General features: G+C 55.4%; 7 protein-coding genes across 7 annotated transcripts; 5 read left to right on the top strand and 2 right to left on the bottom strand.

The window, feature by feature from the left end:
- Nucleotides 1-3: 3 nt before the first annotated feature.
- KVR01_007960 (uncharacterized protein) lies at nt 4-1,578 on the bottom strand (the record flags this gene model as incomplete). Its single annotated transcript, XM_044785109.1, has 1 exon — nt 4-1,578. Exon 1 carries the CDS (start codon nt 1,411-1,413, stop codon nt 4-6), a length of 1,410 nt encoding a protein of 469 aa, XP_044642938.1. The 5' UTR covers nt 1,414-1,578.
- Nucleotides 1,579-2,045: 467 nt separating this feature from the next.
- KVR01_007834 (uncharacterized protein) lies at nt 2,046-3,107 on the top strand (the record flags this gene model as incomplete). The annotated part of the gene is made up of 4 exons (XM_044789805.1): nt 2,046-2,174; nt 2,255-2,548; nt 2,619-2,693; nt 2,763-3,107. 4 exons carry the CDS (start codon nt 2,046-2,048, stop codon nt 3,105-3,107), a joined length of 843 nt encoding a protein of 280 aa, XP_044642812.1.
- A 254-nt stretch (nt 3,108-3,361) lies between these two features.
- Nucleotides 3,362-4,336, top strand: KVR01_008311 (uncharacterized protein; the record flags this gene model as incomplete). The annotated part of the gene is made up of 3 exons (XM_044791736.1): nt 3,362-3,455; nt 3,540-3,697; nt 3,758-4,336. The coding sequence occupies 3 exons, from the start codon at nt 3,362-3,364 to the stop codon at nt 4,334-4,336; spliced, it is 831 nt and encodes a 276-aa protein (XP_044643289.1).
- Nucleotides 3,726-5,993, bottom strand: KVR01_008023 (uncharacterized protein). Its single transcript, XM_044792562.1, has 3 exons — nt 5,433-5,993; nt 5,222-5,350; nt 3,726-5,159 (listed from the first exon to the last, which is right to left on the bottom strand). The coding sequence occupies exons 1-3, from the start codon at nt 5,788-5,790 to the stop codon at nt 4,558-4,560; spliced, it is 1,089 nt and encodes a 362-aa protein (XP_044643001.1). The 5' UTR covers nt 5,791-5,993; the 3' UTR covers nt 3,726-4,557.
- A 4,190-nt stretch (nt 5,994-10,183) lies between these two features.
- Nucleotides 10,184-15,209, top strand: KVR01_008002 (uncharacterized protein). Its single transcript, XM_044785813.1, has 2 exons — nt 10,184-10,302; nt 10,385-15,209. The coding sequence occupies exons 1-2, from the start codon at nt 10,288-10,290 to the stop codon at nt 14,813-14,815; spliced, it is 4,446 nt and encodes a 1,481-aa protein (XP_044642980.1). The 5' UTR covers nt 10,184-10,287; the 3' UTR covers nt 14,816-15,209.
- A 1,386-nt stretch (nt 15,210-16,595) lies between these two features.
- KVR01_008041 (uncharacterized protein) lies at nt 16,596-18,226 on the top strand (the record flags this gene model as incomplete). Its single annotated transcript, XM_044782565.1, has 2 exons — nt 16,596-16,792; nt 16,960-18,226. The coding sequence occupies 2 exons, from the start codon at nt 16,596-16,598 to the stop codon at nt 18,224-18,226; spliced, it is 1,464 nt and encodes a 487-aa protein (XP_044643019.1).
- A 1,769-nt stretch (nt 18,227-19,995) lies between these two features.
- Nucleotides 19,996-20,688, top strand: KVR01_007916 (uncharacterized protein; the record flags this gene model as incomplete). The annotated part of the gene is made up of 1 exon (XM_044794986.1): nt 19,996-20,688. The coding sequence occupies one exon, from the start codon at nt 19,996-19,998 to the stop codon at nt 20,686-20,688; it is 693 nt and encodes a 230-aa protein (XP_044642894.1).
- Nucleotides 20,689-23,531: the final 2,843 nt, after the last annotated feature.

Here is a 23,531-nt window from a genome sequence, read left to right as displayed (position 1 = left end):
CGCTCACACAACCCGCGAGGGATCACAACCCCCAAGCCGCGCGCTGACTGCCTCCCCATCAAACACGATCTCGCTCACCAGCTTCCCCGTGCCGGGGGCATTCTGGATGCCCCAGCACGTGTGCCCCGCCGCGACCACGACCCCGTCGTGGCCAGGCACAGGCCCGATGAACGGCCCGCCCTGGGGCAGGTAACACGCCTGGCGCGCGAGGACCTCCCCGCCGCGGCCGAGCTCGTCGCTGACGGCGCCGGCCTGCGCGGCGATGTCGTCGCAGCGGGCGCGGTCGACCTCGACCCCGGCGGCCGTCAGCGGCAGCGGCACGGCCGAGTCGGTCGGCCCGCAGGCGTAGGCGGTGCCGTCCGGGCGGGCGTAGATCTCCGGCTCGACGGTCTGCTGCTGCTGCTGCTGCTGCTGCGACGGCGACGGCGAGGGGAAGCCGGCCGGGAGGGCGATGGAGGTGAAGAGGGCGTAGGGCGAGAGGGGCCGCGGCGTCCGGATCACGACCGAGTGGGCGCGCGACGCCTGCACGGGGATCCCGGGGAGGAGCCGCGGCGTCCACGGGCCGGCGGCGACGATGCAGTCCGTCGTCGGGAGGTGCTCCTCCCTCCCGTCCCCGTCCTTGGTGTTGATGTACGTCACGCCCTCCACGCGACCGCCGTTGCTGCTATCATCCCTCGTGATGGCCGTGGCCCTCGCCCCCGTGACGATCCGCACGCCCCCCTCCTCGGCGAGCTGCGCTATGCTCCGCGTGAACAGCTCCGGGTGCACCTGCGCCGTGTCGTCGGGCGTGCCCATGCCGTCGTACGCGACCAGCGCCTCCTCCGCGTCGAGCCAGTCGAGGTCCTGCGGCGCGCCGAGCGTCCTGAGCCTGCCCGGGCCGCTGCCGCCGATGGCCCTCCTGTGGTCCTTGTGCAGGCCCTTGGTCACCTCCTCCACCTCCTCCCCCTCCCCGTCGGCGGCAGCTAGAGCATATTCTCCTGCTCCCCCGCCCGGCATCCGCGCCCTGCACTCGACCTGGCCCGCGTGGCACCGCCGGTACCCCCACCGCGCGGCGCCGCCGTGCTCCCTGGCCAGCTCGTCGTGCAGCCCGAAGCTGAGCGGCACGATGTTGGCCGGGAACGCCCACCGTGCCAGCAGCCCGCCGGCCTTGCCGCTCGCCCCGCCCGCGATGCCGTCGTGCGCGGGGTTGATCTCTTGCGCGCGCCCCGGTTCGCCGGCGAGGGCGCCCGGGTCCGTGATGCTGTCCCCCGTGCGCCCGCCGCTGCTGGTCGATGCGGCCTCCAGGAGCGTGATGCGGTGGGCCGAGGGCGAGTAGGACGGGTGGCGCGTGAGGAAGTATGCCGTGGTGCAGCCGATGATGCCGCCGCCTATGATGGTGATGTCTCGCTGCTTGGTCTGGTCGGTGGGAGGCATGGTGGTGGGGCGTGAGTATGATCGTGTCAGAGAAGTTAAAGGCTAACTTATTAGACTGTGCATCAAAAGCGTCAACTGGTATAGATCTTGGCGGCGCAGATTGAAACGCTCTCTGTGTGTGGCAACTTTAGTTATTATCGAATTCAAGAGTGACGTTGAAAAGACTCTACTCTACGTCATACCATGATCGCTCCACCAAAGAGGGAGACACCTTTCCACAATCCACTGAAAGGCGACCACACCAATAAAGCAGCAACATTGCTCAACCATCACGACCCTCACTCCGGCCATTCTTCAAGGTTCATCTAATTTGGCTTCTTTTCCGCATACGCCCGAGGACATATATAGCGCCTTCATACTGTGATCAACGGTCTCAACACCCAGTGTTTAAAAATAATATACTATTAATAACAGTGGTCAAGACACGATAGGTGCAGGTGGCCTTAGCCTTCAGTGTTGCCACGCATAGGCAGGGTTAAGAGGCACCGTCTACCTGGGATCCGTGGGGCCCGAGGCTGAGTGGGCCGTGGCTGGTGGCAGGGTCCTCACTGGCCGATACCATTTTGTCAGCGTCCCGAAAGAGCTCAAGTCTCGTGTGTCTGAAAAGGGGGGAAGAGGCCCCCCCCCCCCGGATGGTGAAGAAGTTGGAGCAGCACCGAGCCGGTTTGGCCAGCACCTTGTTCTGGAAGGAGATACCGGAAGCCAGCCTTGGTGCCGGTATGTTGAGGGTGGAAGTCAAGGCTGTTGGGATGAACTTCAAGGTGAGCAGGCTGCAATTCATTTGTCCCCACAAGATACGTTTATCACAGCTGTAACCCAGAGCTGACACGGCAGCAAATAGGACGTGCTCATCTCAGTCGGAGTAGTCGCCGGGCCATCAGCTATAGGAAGAGGCCTAGGCTGCGAGTGTAGCGGTGTTATTACGGATATTGGGCCCGGCGTGTCAAAGCACCGCGTGGGTGATCGCGTCATGGTGTGCTCCAGCGGGTCGTTTACGACCAGCATGGACGTGTCCGAACACCTCTGCGTCGTCACGCCGGACACGTTGACATTCGAGCAAGCTGCCAGCATGCCAGTGGTGTACAGCACCGTCATATACGGTCTCCTTGATGTTGCGAGGCTAGCTGAAGGGATGGTGAGTAGCACCAGGCAAGTTGTGCATGATACGCGTCATATAGAACCACTGACACTGTGACGATACCCAGTCCGTTCTCATTCACTCGGCAGCTGGTGGCGTGGGAATCGCAGCAATTCAGATTGCTCAGATGGTTGGAGCTGAGGTAAGTGGAGTAGAAACCTGTCTCCACGCGCTCCCGAACAGGCCGAAGCTTACAGCAGCAATTGCCTAGATTTCCTGCACGGTAGGAACCCAGACGAATGTCGAGTTTCTCACGACGAGCTTTGGAATCCCGCACGATCGGATCTTCAACTCACGCGATGCCGGCTTCCTGCATGGTATCAAACAGGCCACTGGAGGCAGAGGTGTCGACGTCGTCCTCAATGCCCTATCTGGTGAGCTTCTACACGCCTCGTGGAAGTGCGTCGCCGAGTGCGGCGCGTTTGTCGAGATTGGGCGCCGTGACTTTGTGGGCCAAGGTATGCTGGCGATGGAGGGCTTCTTGTCGAACCGGACGTTCGTGGGGTTTGACTTGGCGCATCTCGCGGACAAGCGGCCGCTCGTCACAGGAGAGTAAGTGAAAAAAGAAACACTGGCATGTCTCATCCGTTCTGAATTCATGTTCAAGCATCTGGCACTGCACAGCCTCAGGTGTTTGTTTTGAAAGTCAATGCTTACAGCCTGCTCAGCCTCTTGCGTCGCACCGTCGAGTTCTATCAACAGGGCCATATCAGACCGATCCATCCCCTGAAGACGTTCAATGCCTGCACAATCTCGGAGCCAATTCCAACAATGCAGAAAGGAGACCATATAGGGAAACTAGTCGTGAGAATGCCACATGACCACGCGGACCTGCCGTCGGAGACAGGATACGATGAGTTGTGCCTCCGGAGCGATGGCACATACCTCTTCGTGGGCGGCTTAGGTGGTCTAGGGCGATCGATAACCACATAGCTGGCGGAGAAAGGAGCGAAATGTCTAGTGTTACTCTCACGCTCGGCCGGGCAAGTACGTGATGATGACCCGTTTGTCCTCGAGCTCCAGAGCCTGGGTTGTACGGTCACCAGGGTGTCCGGTGATGTTACCATCTATGAAGACGTAGCCCGCGCCGTCAGAGCGGCGGGCCGGCCCATCGTTGGCGTTTTGCAAGCATCGATGATTCTGCAGGTGAGTTCGAATGTGATTGACGTGGTCTGTATTGTTCAGGACTAAGGAAATATGCAACAGGACACAAGTCTCAATGACATGTCGTGGACCCAATGGACCGCAGCGTCCCGGCCCAAGATCCAAGGGACATGGAATCTACACAACGCCCTCCTCCACGAGCAGGCAGATCATCCTGTGGACCACTTCCTTCTTTTCAGCTCCCTCGGTGCCATGACGGGCCAGTGGGGCCAGGCAAACTACAACGCCGGAAACACCTTCCTGGATGCCTTCGTCTCGTACCGCCACTCGCTCGGCCTCGCCGCCAGCGTCGTGAACATCGGCGTCGTCGGAGACGTCGGCTATGTGAGCGAGAACCCCTCCGTGCTCGACTCGCTGAGGGCCACGGGGCAGTATCTCATGAGGGAGCCGGAGCTGCTGGACTGCCTGGAGCTGAAGCGGGCTGAAGGGGAGCTGGACCTCGACGCGCCGCTGGGGGCGGTCGGCATTGACTCGCTGGTCAGCATCGAGCTGAGGAACTGGATCCGGAGGACGCTGGGCGCGGAGGTGTCGGTGCTTGAGATTGCGCGTGTGGAGAGCCGGGCCCGGCTGGGCGAGACGGTTCAGGGCAAGCTCATTGAGAAGTATCAGGCGAGACGATGATGGGGCCCAGGATCAGCGTTGTCCGGCACACATTGAGTTGTAAGCCAGTGTGCTTTCGATGATCACCGAAGCGTTTCGTTGATCAGAGGAAGAGCATGCGATCATGGACAAGATTCTCAATTTTGTTGAGCGAATCCTCGATTTCGTAATATGTACTGCTAGGTGTTCCTCATTCGCTGCCTGACTATAGACATCTTCTAGTTGCTGGGGAAAAAACAATTCTAACGCATCCACATAGGTGTGGCTCTTCCCCTGCTGGCGGAGTTGGCAACTCTCCCGCCGGCGGAGTTGGCAACTCTCCCACCGGCGGAGTTGGCAACACCACCGCCCTCATAGTAGGTAGCAGCATCATTGACCGCTCTCCCGTAGGTAGTGTTGACACCGAAGCTGATCCAAGCGAGGAGGCCGTCGCCGACCTCCTCGCCCAAGAGGACGTAGTTGACCATGGCGTCCCCGGTGGCCAAGCTCGAGTCAATCAGCATGTCGTCGTAGTTGGTGGTGATGGCCTGCGTGTTGGAAGCGTACGGCTCGTAGGTCTCAACCTGGTCGGAAAGCGCCTGATCAAAGTAGATCTGGCCCACGTGGCTGGCGGTCGTGTCGAGGATGGTGTCGTTCTCGCGTGCGGTGGCGTTGGGGTGCACAATGACGTGGATGTGCTGTGTGCGGCCCTGGTAGTGTCCTGGGTACAGAGTGTCGAACTGCACAGCGCCGTCGCTGTCGGACAGCTGGAGGCCGCGGAGGAAGCTGGTCTCCAGGTTCTGCGGGGCCGGAGTGTAGTTGGCCCCAGAAGGTACACCTGAGTAGATACCCGTGGAATTGCAAGCTAGATTTGCGTGTGAGCAGGGCTGCCCCAAAGTAAGGTGTCGTGTATCCAGATGTACTTACACCAGATTTCGATATAGCTCTGGGGAATAGGTTCACAGGTGTCGACGTCGTAGACGGCGATATCAACTGTCAAGGCGACACCCTTCTCCTCTTCTGTGAGGTCTCGGCGAATGCGCTCTCCCGAGACGTCTAAAGAGTTAGAAATGTATCAGTACCTAAATCAAGGTGGGGGGGGGGGGGGCAAAGCATGCCATTCCAATATAGAACTTACAATAGGGACCCTCGGTCACCTCTGGACTCAGGAGGCAGGACTTGTTGGTTGCAAACATCACATCGAGAGGCGTGTTGAGATCGTAATCGGCAGTGGAAAGATGCGACTTGTTCTTGTCCGCAACCTCACGTGCGGTGATGCCACGCTTGGCTTTGGCATCAGCAATGGCTTTGCGACGTTGCACAGCCCTGGCCTCTACTCCTCTGGCCTTCAGCTTCTCGGCGCAATGCCCGAGATCGCTGCGGGCTACGTTCTGGATGAACTGTCGACGTTCGACAACCTCGGCTGCATGATCGTGCCCGGGGTGGGCTGCGGCTAGGCTGGCAAAGGTAGCGACGACAACGGCGGGGAAATGCATCTTGGCTTGAACAACGAGGTGAGAAGAGAGAGAGAACTGAAGCTAAAGATAACGATGATCGTCAGGAATAGACAAGTATTTGGTGAGGGATCTATCTTTTAAAGAATGTAGGAAGGTACGCTCTCTATCGCGCTCCGGTAGCGCATAAGACAGCCCTACTTCTCGTTCTACCTTCCCATCTGGAATCTATGCCTCGGACGCGCAATCATTGTACTGACCTTGCGACGACTCTTCTGTCGCCAAGCCACCGTGATTGCTTTTATTGAATGCGTATGTACGCATCGACGAATGAACGTCTCGCCTTTAGTAAAAACGACATTCGGTGGATCCCATAAATGGTGCTATGTCGGTGTAGGGGGTAGCACAGTAGCATACGCGTAAGCTGTGGATACTGTACGGGGAATTGGGAAGTCTGCCTCCCGAACCGTACTTTCATGTGGGGCTGGCTGTCCAGGACCCACTGCGCACGAGTTCCAACTTGATCCGGGGGCTAAACATGACTCCGAGCAGACCACGATTGTAGAATACATGAGACTGCTATCTGGGAAAAACGAAGTTGCACCCCCCCCTTTTTTATTACCCCTGCAAAGATTTACACATTCACTTCACACACATACCTATGTGTATTCTTGCCCGTACCCACGTATCAGAACACCAGAATTCGTGAGGAATCTGACGTCTGAAGGTGTAGGTAGTTGGGTTATTCATTAGAAGAATCAGCTATCGTAGGGCGCCTGCAGAAGCGTGGTTTTGGCTGCCTGCAGGGCTTGCTTACGTAACTAGACTACGGATCCACACCTACACAGTATAACTTAGGCTTCTTCTAATCCTTACAAAACTACCTTCTAAACCTACTTTTTAAATTTACCTTTAACTCTTTTTTTAAACTTTATTTATAGAATTTTATACTTATAAATTTAATTATCTTAAATAAAACAATATTTTTAAATCTCTTAAATAAAATAAAAAGTCTTATTTATATATATAAAGTGAATGTGTAAATTTTTATAGGGGTAATGAAACAGGGGGGGGGGCGCAACTTCGTTTTCCCCAGACAGTGGTCCATGTCCTCCAAGCCACGTAGCTCACATGCACGACAAGGTTTATCGACGACATTTGATGACAGACGTGCCGTGCCGTCTGCTCCACATTCTTATCCGACCACCCGCGAAGAAAACCTCGGCTCCCGTTACGCCGCCGCACCGATACCGTCTGGTAAATATTTCTTTCGGGACAGTGATAGGACGATAGATGTATACAAATTGCGGACGAAACCAATCATCAGAGAATGAGTGAGTTACATTCTACCAGAGGACAATATCCTGTACTCTATTTCGTGCCTGAGCCTACCCTATTGGCTGTTTCATATGCACCCAATCCCAACGTCCACTTCTTCCTCTGTGAGCTGGTGAACATGAAGTATAAGGTTTCAGAGATCCAAGCGTTTATCCAAATGCTCACGGAGCTACACACTAGGAGTTGAGCAGTTTTCATTCTTAATTTATATATTTTAAAAGTATATATTCCCTTTCAGTTGCTAACATGGAAGGAGCTAAACCAACCCTCTATCTCAAACTTGAGATCTGCCTGGCGTCCAATGGATCACAGGACCGTCTCTCCTATAAGTAAAATACAGGAATAAACAGGTCAGCCAGTCATTACTGGCCAGACATGTGGACTTTGACTTTGACTCACCGTGACAATGAAGACCCTTGGCGTGGTTGCGTTTGCGTCCGACACGGCGAGCTCGAGGGCACAGCTGCGTACTTCGGCCTTGTTCAATGTTAGCTGCGTTGGATCCGAACTTCAACGGTCCTGTGGAGAAAAGGAGGAAGAAAGGAAGCCTCGAATACTTCTAAGTTTAGAAAAGCATGGGGTCTTAGATGCCGCAGGTCCGGCAATAACATTATTCGGCTAAATTTAATCACGTCGAATTCCTGTCTTTGCATTGCCTTATTTGGGACTAACATTGAAGTGTTGTGGCCGTGCCGGGCTGCACACAGACCACCTGCAGCGTGTGAGATCCTTATTATTAGCCGTTCTAGACTTGACTGCCCAGATGTGTCGGAGGATTTCTTTCCTCCTTGCTCCTCTTCTTACTCAGATGAGGCATGATTTCAGATCATTCAATTTCTGAGCAAAAGTTCAGTCCTCACTCAGCCAGGTGGGTGGACTCGTGCTCCAGTAGACCTCAATTTGCTTTTGTTGAGGCTGCCAGCAAGTCACTTTGCAATATATTTTGGTATTCGTTTTGCTATTAGGGATCAAGAACGTCTCAAAATCTGGAATATTGGTTATATTCGCCTCCAATTAATTGGAGGTAAAAGTCATGCAGACTATGCAACAAACATGGAACTTGCTGACTACATACTTAGGTCGTTATGTAGGCCGCCGGTCACTACCACTGGCAGATCCAGCGTTGCTTGAAATGTTTCACTGACACTTAGCTACCATATGCTTTGGAGGATCCAATGCATGTACTGTCGCGTACAGGATTTTCTGTCACGGCCTCTACGGTCTCTTGGGGCCCGAAATAGGGGTTTGATCAATCCACTAGGATGAGGTCTGACCAGACAAGATGAGGCTCCCAAATCTAAAGTTAGTCTCTGGCCAGGCCACATTAAGGCACACTGATATCGTGGTGGCCTATAATAAATCTCGGCCTCTACACTGTCTCTCCCAATCGAACGAACACTCCATCTTTCTTCCCAATAGCTATTACTCAAAAAAGAAAAACCCCGACGATCTTCTCTAATTACCCACTCGAACCCCCCGCTACCAAAAGACAAAATGTCCGACTTCTTTGCACAACAGACTAGAGTTGCCCTATGGCACCAAGAGGAAAGGGTCCACTCCATTTATGCCATGGGACTGGGCTGGGAGGTCTGGGCACAGATCGAGCTCGCCCTGGTCATGACCCAGGCAGTGAGCGCGGGCGCCGCCCAGCACCAATTCGGCCAGTTCCAGCGCGAGGCTGCGGTATACGAGGGCTCGATGCAGCGCTGTGACTTTATGTACGAGAGGAACCTCGCCCACGTCAGCCACCTACACTTTGTGGAGCTGAAATGCCTCAAAGGGTCCGAGAGCCCGGCGACCTTTGCCGGCAGGGTGAGGCAGGACGTGGACAAGGTCAAGAGGGCGCGGCCGAGAGGCAGTTGGATAAGCAGGGGCCGGCGTGTCGAAGGCCTTGTCCTTGCCATTACCGTTGAGACGGGGCGCAGGGATGCGGCGGACATTGACGCCGCGATGGGCAGTTTGGCGCGGGTGGAGGGGATCCGGTGGAAGGTTTGCGACCTTGCTAGCGATGGAAGCGTCAAGATGTGGGCATGGAGTAAGGTGTTCTACGACCAGGGCAGACCTGTGTGATACGGGAATTTCTGCACGGGATTTTACAGGTCTCAATAGGGGGTGATACTCGACTGGCATGCCTTCCGAGGTCCCCCGGACACGCAGGATAGGTCTCAGTATTTGCTTTTGTTTGGTGGTGCAACATCATGTAGGTAGCTATATGGAAATTCGGGTCAACAAGAGCATCGTATTAAGAGCATCAATGGTGTCGTCTTACTCCAGGCGAGACTGTTCGCCACTCGCATAGACCGCCGCCAGAGACCATGATGGCCAGTCCGATACATTATTGTTGTTATTGTGTTTTTTTCTCCTTTTTTTTCAAACACTGACTCCTGGATTGTTTATCATCTGCATTTTATCAAGGCACCGTATGCCTCCGGGATGTGTGCGGATCGAGAATGGAATATCCGCCTATCAACACTAAATTATTCTATACTAGTAGTTCAAATGTTACTAGTGGCACACACTAGTGGCACACGAAGCGTATGCTTTCTTCTCACCAAGTTTCCAGGATCGGTGCAGGGCCAGAGTTGCAACTGATGAGTGCCATCTTGTTTTCAGCCAGTCCACTCACGCCTAGTTTGTACTGCGTGGCATCCATGGATGTAGTTGGACCAGGATAGTTGTGCTTGCAACATGTGCCCAGCCCTGGAGGTGATTTAATAAAGGGTTGGTGTGTTCTTGGCAATCATTACGAATGTACTTAGGTACTCCATACTCCATACAAACTCGGTATTACAGAGTAGATCCCAAACAAGCTGCCTGGCTGTGGACGGATGTAATCGTGATGTTTCTTGGAGTACAAGTTTCTGTCCAAACAATTCATTTATAGCAACATGATGATCAGTCATACACAAGAACAAACCGTCGGTGTCTAGGTACCTAGGTACTCAAGTACTTGGAGAGGGCTCGCTATAAAATCCTCTAGTGCTCATTATTACGGGCCCGTCCTACGTCCCTTATCGATTGCCAGGATCTTATCGCTTATCGCATCACCCAGAATTTGGGGAAGGAACCCTCGAACATCTGAACCTCGCCCGTCAATTTCGTCGCCTCCAGCCGTGACCTCAAGCTGCATCCCCTTGGTCGACCAGATCTCTCTCTCTGCCGCAGCCACAGGATGTCGTCCCACTCGCTTGCCTGCCGAATATGAGATCCCTGATCGTGAGTTCTGGTCAGTTCCTTGGATGTCGAGGTGACTTGACTTACTTTCAAGCTGGCAGCTGACAATGGGCATTGCTTCCAGGCCAATCGTGCATCAGCGAGGTTGTACAGCTCGAGTCTGCGCTTCTGCTCACTCCGTCCTCTGCCTCGCCCCCCTCCGTTCCACGACCATCATGGCAAATCAACCTCTGCGGTTGCCATCTTTTCCACTTCGTCCAGCTTCTGTCGATTCCCTAGGCGCGGCCCGAAGACACGCGTGCAGCGACAAGTACGCGATCTGATCGAGGACCTTGACTCGAAAGCCCCAAAGCCAGTCAAGAAGCAAGCACCCAAGAAGTCCGCGGCCCGCAGGGAAAATAGACCACAGCATTCAGGGACCTCGTCGTCGGGAGATGCCTGGTCCAAGCACGAGGGAAAGCCCTCTCTAGGGCCGGAACTGGCTAATCTTGTTCCAGACTCGGGAGAGAGCGAACTAGCCTTCAGTGAAGAGAACCTCAGGCTATCCCCAGATCTGCCGCTTCCGACGCCTCAGCAAATTTCCAGCTTGCCAGGAGCTTCCAAAGCACTCTCCAAAGGGGACGCCGAGCATGCCAACCTCGTGCAGCGAGCCGTCTTTGCAGCCGTCAAAAGTCTCGGTGGAGAAGCAGCCGTACATCAGAGTAAAGAGACGCTCCTAGACCAGGAAAGGCCATTTTTTCGGACTGTGATTACTGTCAACCTCTCAAACCACAATATCCTGGTTGCCAATGGCGATAGCTACTTACGTGAAGGGGCGACGCGTGCTGCGGCGCTGCATGCACTGGCTATGCTATGTGATCAGGGCCTGCTGACGCTTCCTGGTTCGTCCATGAAAACAGCCTTCCCAGGCGAGACGGACCGCCTGCTTGAGGTCTACAACTACGCGGCCCGCTATCGCTGCATACCCAGTGTCGAGACTCGGGAGTGCCAAGGTTTTTACAGTATCACCATCCAAATGCCGGAACATGGGATCAACGTGGCAATACACAACGTGCCTGCTGTAGCATATGCTGAGGCGGCTGCGGCCTCCGAGTTCAAGAGACAGGCTAAGCTCTACCATCTCAGCCAGGGCACTGACAGGATCGTCTCGAGGGACCGATATGCCCTGAGTACCCGCAACTGCAATGACTTCTTTGCGTTCTGTCGTGACTCGGGCGAAACCTCGGGCAACCTCGGCGTGGCGATAAAAAAGATCAGGGGCCTCTACGTGGGCGTGCCAAAATTCGAAGACCTTGGCCCCTTCTGGCCCTCCCCCGGGGTCAAGCCCGAGGTCAGAACAGGGAGCGAACTCCATACAAAATCGGCTGCGACTCTTGTTGCGGCACTGACGGTTTCCAACATGCAACCGCGCCTATTCGACGAATTCAGGCACGCTTTGCGTGCAGGCCATGGCAGGTACCTTGAAAAGCTCAGCCCCAAGGACATGATCTTGGAACCTGGAGTCATCAAGGAATTGGATTTGATACAAAATCTGGAATGGCCACGCCGGTCAAATCCAAGCGGCAGTCAAGTCGCTCGGCCCCACGACGAAGACTCACGGGGAACCACAAATAAGCATGCTCAGACCCCAGAGCAGCTGGCGAAAAAATCATCTCGCCTGAAGGAGGCGATGGATGATTACAGGGCGCGAGGCGACCTGGCAGATCTGCGCCAGGCACGTTCCGAACTTCCGATGACCCAGTATGCTCCTCAGGTGAGGCAGATTGTGCGTGACAATGTCTACTGCATCATCATTGGGGCGACTGGAAGCGGCAAAACGACCCAGGTTCCTCAGATCCTCCTGGACGAGGCTATCGAGAATGGACATGGCGCCTCTTGCAACGTCATCTGCACACAGCCTCGCCGCATCGCGGCAACGTCTGTGGCCCGAAGGGTGGCGGTCGAGCGAGCCGAAAACCTGCAGGAATCCGTCGGGTACCAGGTTCGGGCCGACGCAATGCCCCCGGCCCCCGGTGGCAGCATATTGTACTGCACAACTGGCGTCCTGCTCCGGCGGCTTATGCATGCCCCAGACGACGTTTTGGACCATGTGTCCCACCTGGTCATTGACGAGGTGCATGACAGAGACATCATCCTCGACTTCCTCTTAACCACGCTCAAAAGCATCATGGCCGCCCGTGCCGCACAGGGGAAAAAGCTGCCCCGTGTTGTCTTTATGAGTGCAACAATAGAAGCGGAGCAGTTCGCCGCGTATTTTGGAAACAGCCTGCCATCCGAGAAGCCAAATGACTGCCCAACGCTAAGTGTGCCAGGGAGGACCTTCCCAGTTCAAGAGTACTATCTGGACGATGTGCTTAAGCGAATGAAGAGCCGACATGGCAGGAACAACCTCAGACTTTTGCGCACGGACAAAGACACCATTGAATATCTCCTCGCTGAGAGTCTCGGCATTAGCAATACGGCCTCGTACGCAGGCACCTTCAACGAGTCTTCGGTTGACCGGAAGAACGAAGTCACCGTATCAGGAGTTGAAAGCTCCGTCGACACAGACAACGCGGATGACGCGTTAGTACCGCTCGGCCTCGTAGCCACAACAGTCGCTCATATTGCCAGGACCTCCAAGAGCGGCGCGATCCTCGTCTTCGTCCCTGGCCTCAACGAAATATTAGGCATGGACAAGCTGCTGCGCTTCACATCCCCCCTTGGTGTCAGATTTAACGACGCCAAGCGGTTCCAGATCATAATGCTGCACTCTACCCTACAGGGCAGTCAGAAGTCAGTGTTCGACCGGGTTCCGCAAGGCTGTAGGAAGATTATCCTAAGCACGAACATTGCCGAAACGTCTGTGACGATCCCAGATGTGCGCTTCGTGGTCGACACCGGCAAGATCCGAGAGAATCACTACGACCAGACGCGGCGTATCACACACCTCCAGACCAAATGGATAACCAAGTCCAACGCCAAACAGCGAGCGGGACGAGCCGGGCGTGTACAGGACGGAGAGTACTACGCATTGTACACCAAGCCTCGGCGGGAGTCCATGAGGGCAGTCCCGCTGCCGGCACTGTTGCGCACAGACTTGCAAGAGATTTGTCTGGATATCAAGTCGCAAGCCTTGAAAGTGCCGGTCGCCGACTTCCTCGCCGGAGCCATAGAGCCGCCACCACCATCCGCTGTCGACATCGCACTGCAGAATCTCATGTCTCTGGGCGCTATGACTGACGAGGAAGAGCTGACGCCGCTGGGACGTGTGCTCGCGTCATTGCCCGTCCACCCGACGCTGGGGAAGATGATTGTGCTAGGAATCATCTTCAAATGTTTGGATCCGATGATAATCCTTGGCGCGGCGGCCCGTGATCGCCCAATTTTCCAGGGTGACCTGAACCTAAGGCGGGAAGTCGACTCCAAAAAGAGGGAGTGGGCGGGCAACTCCGGCAGTGATCACGCGGTGATTCTGGAAGCATTCACGAGGGCGCGAAGCTTCGAAGCTCGCCCTCCAGAGAAAACATGGGGGAACACATCTGATGACTTCTTCCGGGACAATTTCGTCAGCCGCATGGCTTTCAAGAGCATTGAGTTGACATCGCGCGAGATTGTGACCATTCTGGCCGAGGCCGGGCTCATCCACGTCGAGACTTCCGAATCGTCGCTCCAGTACGGTGGTCCGAAGCTGAACGAGAACTCGCACTCCCAGCCGCTCATCAAGGCCCTGCTGGTCTCTGCGCTATACCCCAACCTCGCCGTGCCCACCGACACGGTCTTCCGCACAGCCTCCGAGAAGGGCGCCACGGTCCACCCGGGGTCGGTCAACAGGTCTGCCCAACCGGGCTCGACGCTCTTCACCTTCAACGACCTCTCGCTCTCCACCGACGGCGACACCATGTACATGCGGGAGACGTCGGCCGTCTCGCCGCTGGCGGCCATGCTCTTCGGCGGCCCCCTCACCCAGTACGGCGCCGTGCTCGAGATGGACGGCTGGCTGCCCATGTCCGTCAGGGACACTGGCCTGCCCGACCCGCGCCTCGCGGACAAGGTCGTGGCCCTGCGCCGCCTGCTCGACCGGATGCTGGCGTCCGCGTTTGACGACCTCGCCTCGCACGCGCCCCTGGCCGGCGGCTGGGGCAGGGAGGACGGCATGCGCGGGGAGCTGGCGGCCAGGCTGGCTCTGGTCCTGGGCGCGGACAGGGCCACGCTGGGGAAGCTGAAGTTTGATGAGGCCACCCAGAAGAAGAAGAAGACGGCGACGAAGAAACAGACGGTGACGAAGAAGCAGACAGCGAGGGGGGAGGAGACGGACGCCCCGAGCGAGTACCCCAACCCGGACAGGAAGCAGGGCAGGACGAGTAGGAAGAGCAAGGCGGCGCGGCGCAGGAACGCCAAGGGCGCCGAGAAGGTCCGGGATGAGCTGGCGATGACGCTCCGCAGGCTCGGGGCGGCGCCCCGCGGTGTGCCGCCGGCTGTGAGCTCGACCTCCGGGGGCGGGGCTCCGGCGGGCAACCTCGCGGTGCGGGAGGCGGTGCGGCAGCGGCTTGATGCGTGGGATCCTTGGCTGTGATCCGGCCAGACACCGTATCAAGGGGCCATGCACATTTTGTCCTCAGACGTTTGCGGAATAGGAGCGAGACCAGATACTTCGGCCGAGTAGGCTGCTGGGTCTGAAGGGACCACGCCACCTGGCCCGGCCCTGCTCTTGTGGTCGAGGCTCTGCAGCCCTTCGAAGGGGGGTGGCGTTGGCGAGCACCGACGCGGGCCCGCCGTCGTGGGCGGGTTCAGGTACATTTGGGGCGTTGGTGTGCTTCATCAAACGCACCCGTATGTTGTACCATTCACGTCAAGTACTTCATGTGAGCATCTTCTCTGGGCATGTGCATTGAGTGCATGGCTTTCCCGTGGTTATAGACATCCATAATTTTCAAAAGTAAACACATTTCACACTTACTTTGCTGTAACTGCCTCGCGCCCACTTTGGAGGGATGACGTCCAGCGATCACTTCACCGGTTGAAATGGACGTTAGCCACTCTTTGCTGTGCTTCCGCAAGATGTTGTGGCCAAATCGGCTGTCTGTTTCCCCAGGGCTGTCTGTTTCCCCAGGGCTGTTTTCGTTCGTCCTTTGGTGCTTGACAACGCGTCGCGTCGCGTCCCTCGTGTTTCTTGCGTACCGGTGCGGCATTCCGAACGAAATCACGCCGGACCTGGGTGCCCTTGAGCTCAAGTCTGTCGATGGCATTGATCCCTATGAGGTCGTTCTGGTGTCTGGTTTTCGACACTGATGGATGGGCTGAAGCATGACATCCGGAATCATGGTCCGTGGCACATTTCGGAGGGCAAAGAATGGAGTGATGCGGCGGGCTTTTCGGGCAGAATGGGGCACTTTTCGCATTATGGCCCCGGACGCCGGTCTCCATGGTGAGTCAATTTGAGGGCCTGATCTAAAAATTGCGGGCGGGTTCTTGACGGTGCTTCTAGTCGCTTGTGGAGTTGTGGCTTAGGAGGGTCTATTCTCTGTTAGTTGATGCTCTTTCAACCGCTGGTGTATGACCAAGGAGACCTGGGTGGTTGTCCAGTTGCGTAGCCAGACGCCGCCAGAACTGGTCCTCGCGGGCTAGCCTTCCATTAGGCACTTACACTGGTATGGCAAGGCTGCCTATAATTCCCCGGCTACGCGCCACAACGATGTTCTAGCACTTTACTATCACAAAAGTTTGGTTTATTGCGATACAGAACGGAACGCGCATAGCTTCTATATACCTAGCAATAGTCCCCCAATTCCTGCCCCAAGGCAGTCCTCATGTCATTCTAGAACGACTGAAGCCAGAGGCTGGCTATCACCAACAACCTTTCAAACAGCCACAACAGAAGTCGTATCTCATTAACTGCTCGGTGGCCCAGCTGCCGAGACAAACCTGACTGCCGCCCTATATTCACCTTCCTGCAGGGGGCAGCCTCCATTGTGTTCAACAAGGGCCCCGAGGACCTGAAATTTCGAGGGTGAATGCTGGAGAAAGGGGCCCTGGTGAACCGTCCAAGTTAGTTCTCACGGCGCGAAGACTTCACTTTTGAACAACCCCTCCATTTAAACCCACGACTTCCCGACCTTCGTGGGCACGAACTTCCACACATCTTCCCTTCAGGACACCAACTCGAGAGACCCTCCTGTGTGTAGCAACAAGTGTTCATCTTGCCTCAGCCCAGCAATCTCTCATGCTTGTTGATTCCCTTCATCTTCTTTGGTACCCATCATCCTTGTTAGCGTTTGTCACCGTCGTCGATCCTTTGCCCTGCCGCCTGTCGAGGTCTACTAGATATCTCGCCAGTCACCGCATCGACCATCACGATGAAGATCCTACAGACACCCGAGGAGCAGCTCGCTGTTGCCAGAGCCACCATCAAGCGACAGGAGCAGGAGATTCTACAGTTGAGAATCGCGGTGCGCCAACTCCAGCGAGCCTCGAAGAACAGGGGCCAGCCCGCTGTCAATCAGCACACGCAAACCCTCCAGCAACGTCTCGCTTCAGGTACCAACGATGCGAGGTGAGCAAATGATTGCGATCGGAGTCAATCTATTGATTGCCCGAGTCTCTATAACTTGCTGGGCGTGCTAACCACTCTGGAAGTCGCAGGCCTCAGAGGGGATTGGATACTCCATCCTTTGCCCGCTCGACAAAAGCGTCGACCCTCAAACAATCCGCATCGCCTAGTTCGAGCGGCTCATCCACTCCAGCCACCTCCATCTCTTCATCCACCACTTCCAATGACTCCAAACAAGCGCCACAACGCTTCGTCTTGAAGGGAGTGGCATACACCTACAAGAACGGCAAGCTTGGACCGAGCGGGCCCGGTTACCTGCGATCCACTGAGGCCTCGGTCAACAAGTTTGGCAGCTACGAGCGCCGGAGGGAGCTAAAGGGCGGCATCGAGCGCCCTTCTCCGGATCTAGTCGACTGGTGGATCTCGAACGTGACACCTGACGCTGTTATGACAATCGGGCGCAATGTTGTCGTTAAGAAACAACAGCCGGTGCAGATCATGTCACGAGAATGGCTCGACGACAGAACCGAGAAGAGACGACTGGAAATCCAGACGCGCCTCTCTGACAACGCCTGGGTGTCGGAGCGCGCTAACAACGTATGGCTTGACAACAACAAGACATACGAGATCCTATTCACCGCCGAGCGGCTGGGCAAGGAGTGTTTCCGGGAATGGCTGCGGGTCAACCGGCCCAAATCATGCCCCCGCTACTTGTCAGATGTCGACTTTGGCCGAGACTGGCTGACTCGTTTCATGGACAAAGAGACTGCTGGATACCGCGCCACTGACTGCTACGAGCTCCTCTGGGCTCTAGAGACGATGATTGATCTCAGAAATATGGTGCACCACTTCAGGGGATGCTGTCTGATGTCGGCCGAAGAACACCTGCAAAAAGTGCAGAAACTGGCAGTGTACCTGTACGATGAGGAGGGTGCGCATGCCGCCAGGGCCCTGAGGGACCGGCTTCGTGGCGAGGCTGAGGAGGTAGCCCGGGAGCTCGAGACGGCCACCCTCCTGACGGCGCTTCCTTTCACCGGAGACTTCCGGTGGAAGCCTAACCACACCGAACTGTTCCAGCACATCAACTGGCATAATGATGAGCGCTTTTACGAGGATCATTCGCCGGCGGTTGTCTTTGGCGCCATGGAGTGGGCCAGGCGGGGCTCTGATGTGAGCTGGGACTGCGGGAGGGCCGTGGAACCCAGCCTGGCCACGGTCCCGAGACTAGAGGGCGTTGGCTGTGGGAGTGTGCGGGCTTCTGTTGCGGAGGATCGGCAGGGCCGCGTGCCAGTGAGGCGTGACGAGGCGGTGGATCCTCGTTGGAGGAGTGCATCTGCCAACGGTCCTCGAAGGCTCCGCGGCAAGCCTGCCCCCAAACAGGGCGCTGCACGCCGGGGGAGCTTCAGCGTCGGGGAAGGTGACAGGTCGATGTTGTAGATTCATCGTGGGCGGCCTGTCAGGTGGAGACCCTCATTTTGAGATTGGCATTGTGGTTGTAGACAATCGGTTTGGCACAAGATGTTCATCTGGGCACTCAAACTTTCGCCCACCAGGTTGAGAACACTTCAGTATACATAGCTTTTGACAGTCAGGTTTACCGAGCGGATTCCATGATTTAATTCTGCTGACCTGTATTAAACCGCAATAAGATCCCTGTACATGCTTGCATATTTCCACTTGCTTGGCCCGGTGCACCAAAATTGCAATGCGGTGCACCACCGTCCCACTTCCTACATTCGTAACTATCAGGTGATGTTCCGCGATTGAGTTGTTGTGTAAGCCCGGATTACACCACAAACTATGCTACTAATCGTCTCAAATATACTTGAATACCATGACTTTCGCATCTGCCACCGGCCCCCCTAGGGCTTCAAGTTGAAGCCGGGTGATACTAATTCAGCACTAGTAACGGCGGGCTGTTGGCCGGCTGGTTTTTCAAGGAATTTCGAGTCACTAGATTTTAGGGCAGCTTGAGGCTCCAAAATCGGAGGATTTGATACTGGTTGGAAAACTAGGTGACCCAAAAGTATGCACTTTTCTCCTCGTCATAACATAAACTTGATCAATTTTATCTTTTGCCTTATTATACAAAACACTGCCTTGCCAACTGAGTTGGTATTCTTGATTGTCTTCAAATAGTCGGCCAACTCGGTGTTCAAGAAGAACATCACGATATCATTCAAATACTTTTCAGCACCCGGATCTCAGTGTACCCGACGGCAAAAATGAAGTTCGTATCGTCAATCGCTCACCAACTGTCCAAGGCGGAGGACAGAATTGAGTCTTTAACAAAATCAAACCGAGAACTTCAAGAAGAAGTTAGGCGCCTTCGACTCAGATTGGCTCGGGCGACGAGATTACAGCCACAAATGTCATCCATGAGGCCCGCTGCACTACCTAAGGTCACTTGTTCAACCATATCTGAGGATAAGACCCCGTCTTACGCTCGAACGACGAAGGCATTCCGTCTCCGCAGTCTGCCCTCGTGGAGACAGCAGGCTACTGCAAAACCGTCGACGCCATCTCGGCCTCGTCCGGCATGCACATCCGGGGAAACAGATCCATCGTATGCTCGGTCCACAGACTCGTCCCGCCTCCGCAGATCTTACTGCTTACTGGGTGGCACGTCAAGCACACTGCCGGAAATTGATTTGTCACCAATCATTACCCCAAGTCCAACATGCCTCACCATACACGGCAAGCACTGTACCTATGAAGATGGCAAGCTCAATGTCATGAAATCCGGAGGCTGCAGGACGACCGCTTCTCGACCCACTAGCTATGATGTCTCACAGGTCCCCAGCGCAGTCGACTCCCTGACTGCCACGTGGGTCCGGTTGTGTTCCCTGCTGAAGAACCACAATCGTGCCTGTGCGAGCAGCCTCGACCGCGCGGCTACATCCAAGCCACCAAAAGCGCCGAAGACCGTGCCAAAGACAGAACTTGAAGAGTGGACAGACCAGGCCATTCAAGAAGGAATCGCATCACGTACCCGACTGGCTGACAAAGCGTGGATCAATGGCTTATTTCTCAAGGTCTACATCAACCACGACTGTCTGCACAAGATCCTTTCTGAAGGCCAAAAATTGGCGAAGGAGTGCGTATGGACATGGGTACGCATTCATCGGCCAGAGTATCTCGGCCGGCTTGGCTATCTTTCCGACGTTGATTTTGGCGGAGACGTTTTCGGCCGTTTTATCAATGACATGCCGGCCAAATTCTTCACCTTTCGACACAGCAAACCTTCGCAGATACAGCGGAAGCTCCTCAATCTCATTGGTCTGCGGAACCTGATGTGCCACTTCAACGGCTCACAAGATGTCCGCCACATGGACGTATATCTCGAAAACATCCACGAACTAGCCGTGCTCTTCTACGACGAGCCGCGCGCCCTCCTCGCTAGGGCCCTGCGGGACCGGCTCCACGCCGAGGCCGAGCGAACACTGCAAGAGATCGAGACCCTGACGATGCTGACAACGTTGCCGGAGGCCGGAGACCCATGGCTGTTGCACCACAGAAACACGGTTTGCAATGCTGTCGACGAGCTCGCCAGGGGCTATCACCTCCCGTCGCAGAAGCATCCAATCCTCGTTGCTGCGGCCCGGGAGTGGGCCGCCCACGAGGCGCGCTGGCCTGCCCACCACATGGGCTGGGAGTACGGCACCTCCATACCCATCCCTGAGGTCGAGGATATCACGGCGGCGAGGGCCGGATCTTCAGATGAGGCGGGCCTGTCAGGCATGATGACGGAAGGTAGATCTTTAGACGAGGCGGATTTGTCGGACAGGGGTGTCAGTGAACCACAGAAAGACGTGCTCGACGAGGAAGACAGTCTTGCCGAAGATTTCATCCTTGTCGACGACGTTATGCTTAAAGGTGGAGACATGTCCGAAGAATAAAGCGAATCAGAGTGGGAGGTGGCGTAGCATTTCCAGCAACCTTGTGGCACATCATCCATTGCTGTGGGTGACTTGAAGATATCGGAAAAGTAGGCGGCCGGCCGGCATATGATTTGGGATGGAACCGTGCAGCCCTGGTATGTCCATCCGCAGGATATGAGAGAAGAGCCCGGCCGGAAGCTGCAACATACAAGTAGGAGAAAAGATCATGTCAACTAGTTTCATAGTTTCAGTCATTACAGTTCTTGAATCAAAACTTTTGCAGCCAGTGAGCAGCAAGCTCGAGGTATGAATGTTGAGTTGGGTTGAGACCTCCATGACAGTTCTCACAACGGCGTTCCAGGGCGTCTGTGCAGCTGTCATGTCAACAGCTGTCACGTCGACAAAGGCTGTGTCTGTGCTTCGCCTTCTGTCTCACACAACTTCGAGGTTGGTTCATTGATTATCAGCCATGGAGGCTGTGATACATCTTCAGTGGGGGCGCTCCCCGGGGGAATGTCCGGAGGTCCCTTGAAACAAAAGTGGCATTGACCTTGGCGGCGAAGCCAAGCTGTTATACGAACCGGTTGCCAGCGCGAACCAGCGGCCCGGGCACCATATGCAGCCCACCCTGGAAAGCAGCCGGGCGTCTTGCCCCCAAATACCGGCACTCATGAATTTCCCATTGCTGACTAGCGCTGGTCCTGACATCCCAATTTCTTAACCTTGATGGAACCGCGATCAAAGTGTCAATTTAGTGTCATCCAACAGTGGGACACCAGATCAAACCAGGGAATCTATGTCATTTCCCTGACAGACGATGAGGGCCTGGAAAGGGTAATTTTATGAAGCCCACCCTCGTGAGACGACATGTCGTTCGGGGCCTGTCGTTCGGGGCCAGATAGGACGGACTGGCAGGCACAGCTAGGTAGAGCACGGTGAATAATGGCGCAGCAGCTGGGCACTTGGGCCAACTGGCAGCCTCACGACATGACGGGCAACGACGGGTTTGAGGGTGGGGGCGGATAACGGTTTGTGCATTCATATTATCATGCACTTGAGCATGAAGTCAAGTCTGTGCTGAGGAAATGGTTGGCTGAATGGTAGTATTCTACATGCACACAGTAACATTTGACCACTTACCATCTGCCGCACCCATTTCATTTTGGTGAATAGTTCAGCCTTGTGAGGCACTTGGAATCGATTGTCAGAGCACTAGTACTGGTATCAATGAGTGCGACCCGGGACTCGGATGTCACGGTCACAGCCGATCATGACTGCGACCCATGGCATGGATGTACTAGCAGGTCCTCACAGTCAGCGAATTGGAACACAATATTTAAGCCGGAATCTTTGAATTGACCTGGTTCGGCTTCGGCTCCAAGACTTGGTATCGCACCGATCAATGCTCCTACCCCAGAGGACTTTTGAATGAAGCAGACCAAGAAGAGCAGCCTGACATCACAACAAGAGAAGTTCGGTTCAAACGGCCACGCATATCAATCACATACTACCATGAAATCCCTCAAACTATTACTGGCTATGATTTTGGCGGCTGGGTCGGGCTCGTCCGCCCACGCCAGCTCGGCGCGTGCGCATGCGACTGAGACAGTCCGGTCGATACAATCGCTAGCGGTGCCAGCCCCTGTTACTATCAATGGACTGTCCCCGTTTCAATTCCCCACTGACTATAACGCGAGCACCCCTTACAGCAATGGGATGCCAGATTCGTGGCTTTATTGCAGCAATAACAAGACCGACTGGATCACGATGGACCATGTAGACGAGTTGGTGAAGTGGAGATTCCTGGAGAGCACCCTTGACAACGGGACGATCCCTTTCCAGACCGGATGGGTGTGGTACGTGCCGATGGGCGCACACAGCACCCAGATCTACGTCTGTAATCACAGCCGGCGGTTTAACTTCCCGTTCAGCGCGGGCCTCTTCCGTGAGGTCGACGAGCTGCTGGACCGGTTCTGCGGGATCACCATGGCGGGATACGTGTACCTGGACACCCCCTGGGACGTTGCCATCGGGCGAGACACGACGACCCCACAGGGCTTTGCCAAATCCGAGTGTGGGGGCGAGGTGTCATAGATAGGCGTCCACCGCACCATAGCGCAGGTTCATAATTAGAATATGCACAGGCTTTACCATAGCGCAGCCTGAATACACTAGAACGAGGTTACTTCAGCCTTTTTTGCTCCGATTCGAAAGTTCCCTGTGAAGATCATGATCCCACGGAAAGACCCCCGGGATGTCGTAGGCGAGCAGGAAGCCATCCCGCTGCAACTCAATCTCTGCAGTTGGGAAAACGCAATCTCATATCACCATCCTCGGTCAATATGTGTCCGCGTCTCATCAGGCTTAGTTTTTGCACAGCTTCGCAGGATGAACATTGTGACAAGATGGTCCAGCCCGTAATAATCCGTTGCCGGGGAGGCACTCGCTTGCTCTCCGCCCGGGGTTCACAAACGTTATTTGGATTCCGAAACAAGCGAGATGGGCCAACAGCTTATAACTGGCTACCGACAGAGTGACCGTCGCACGTCGTTCGTGTGTCGTTCCTGTCGTTCCCCAACGGTTCCAAGGTTAATTGCAATGGGGCGACAATAAGGGTCTGCGAACGAGTCTTTCAGTCTGCCTCGTCAACGGCTATTTTTTGGACTACATTCCAAGGTTGAAAACAGCCAATTGTGATGGTGAATCGAGGTGATGTTTCCGCGCATAAACGCAAAGACAATACCCGCACGTCATGCGCCTCCCTCAGCCTTCCAAGAACGTCAAAGTGCGGGCTTGGTAGCTACAAGCTATTGCCAACCTGCTTGGTCCTTGGCGCGTCCCATCGGCAGGGGCAGCTAGTC

This window comes from Diaporthe batatas, assembly GCF_019321695.1.
Source record: "Diaporthe batatas strain CRI 302-4 chromosome Unknown Contig00009, whole genome shotgun sequence".
NCBI classification, from domain to species: Eukaryota; Fungi; Ascomycota; class Sordariomycetes; order Diaporthales; family Diaporthaceae; genus Diaporthe; species Diaporthe batatas.
Note: the sequence above shows the minus strand (reverse complement) of the source record. Positions and strands in the feature narration are given on the sequence as shown.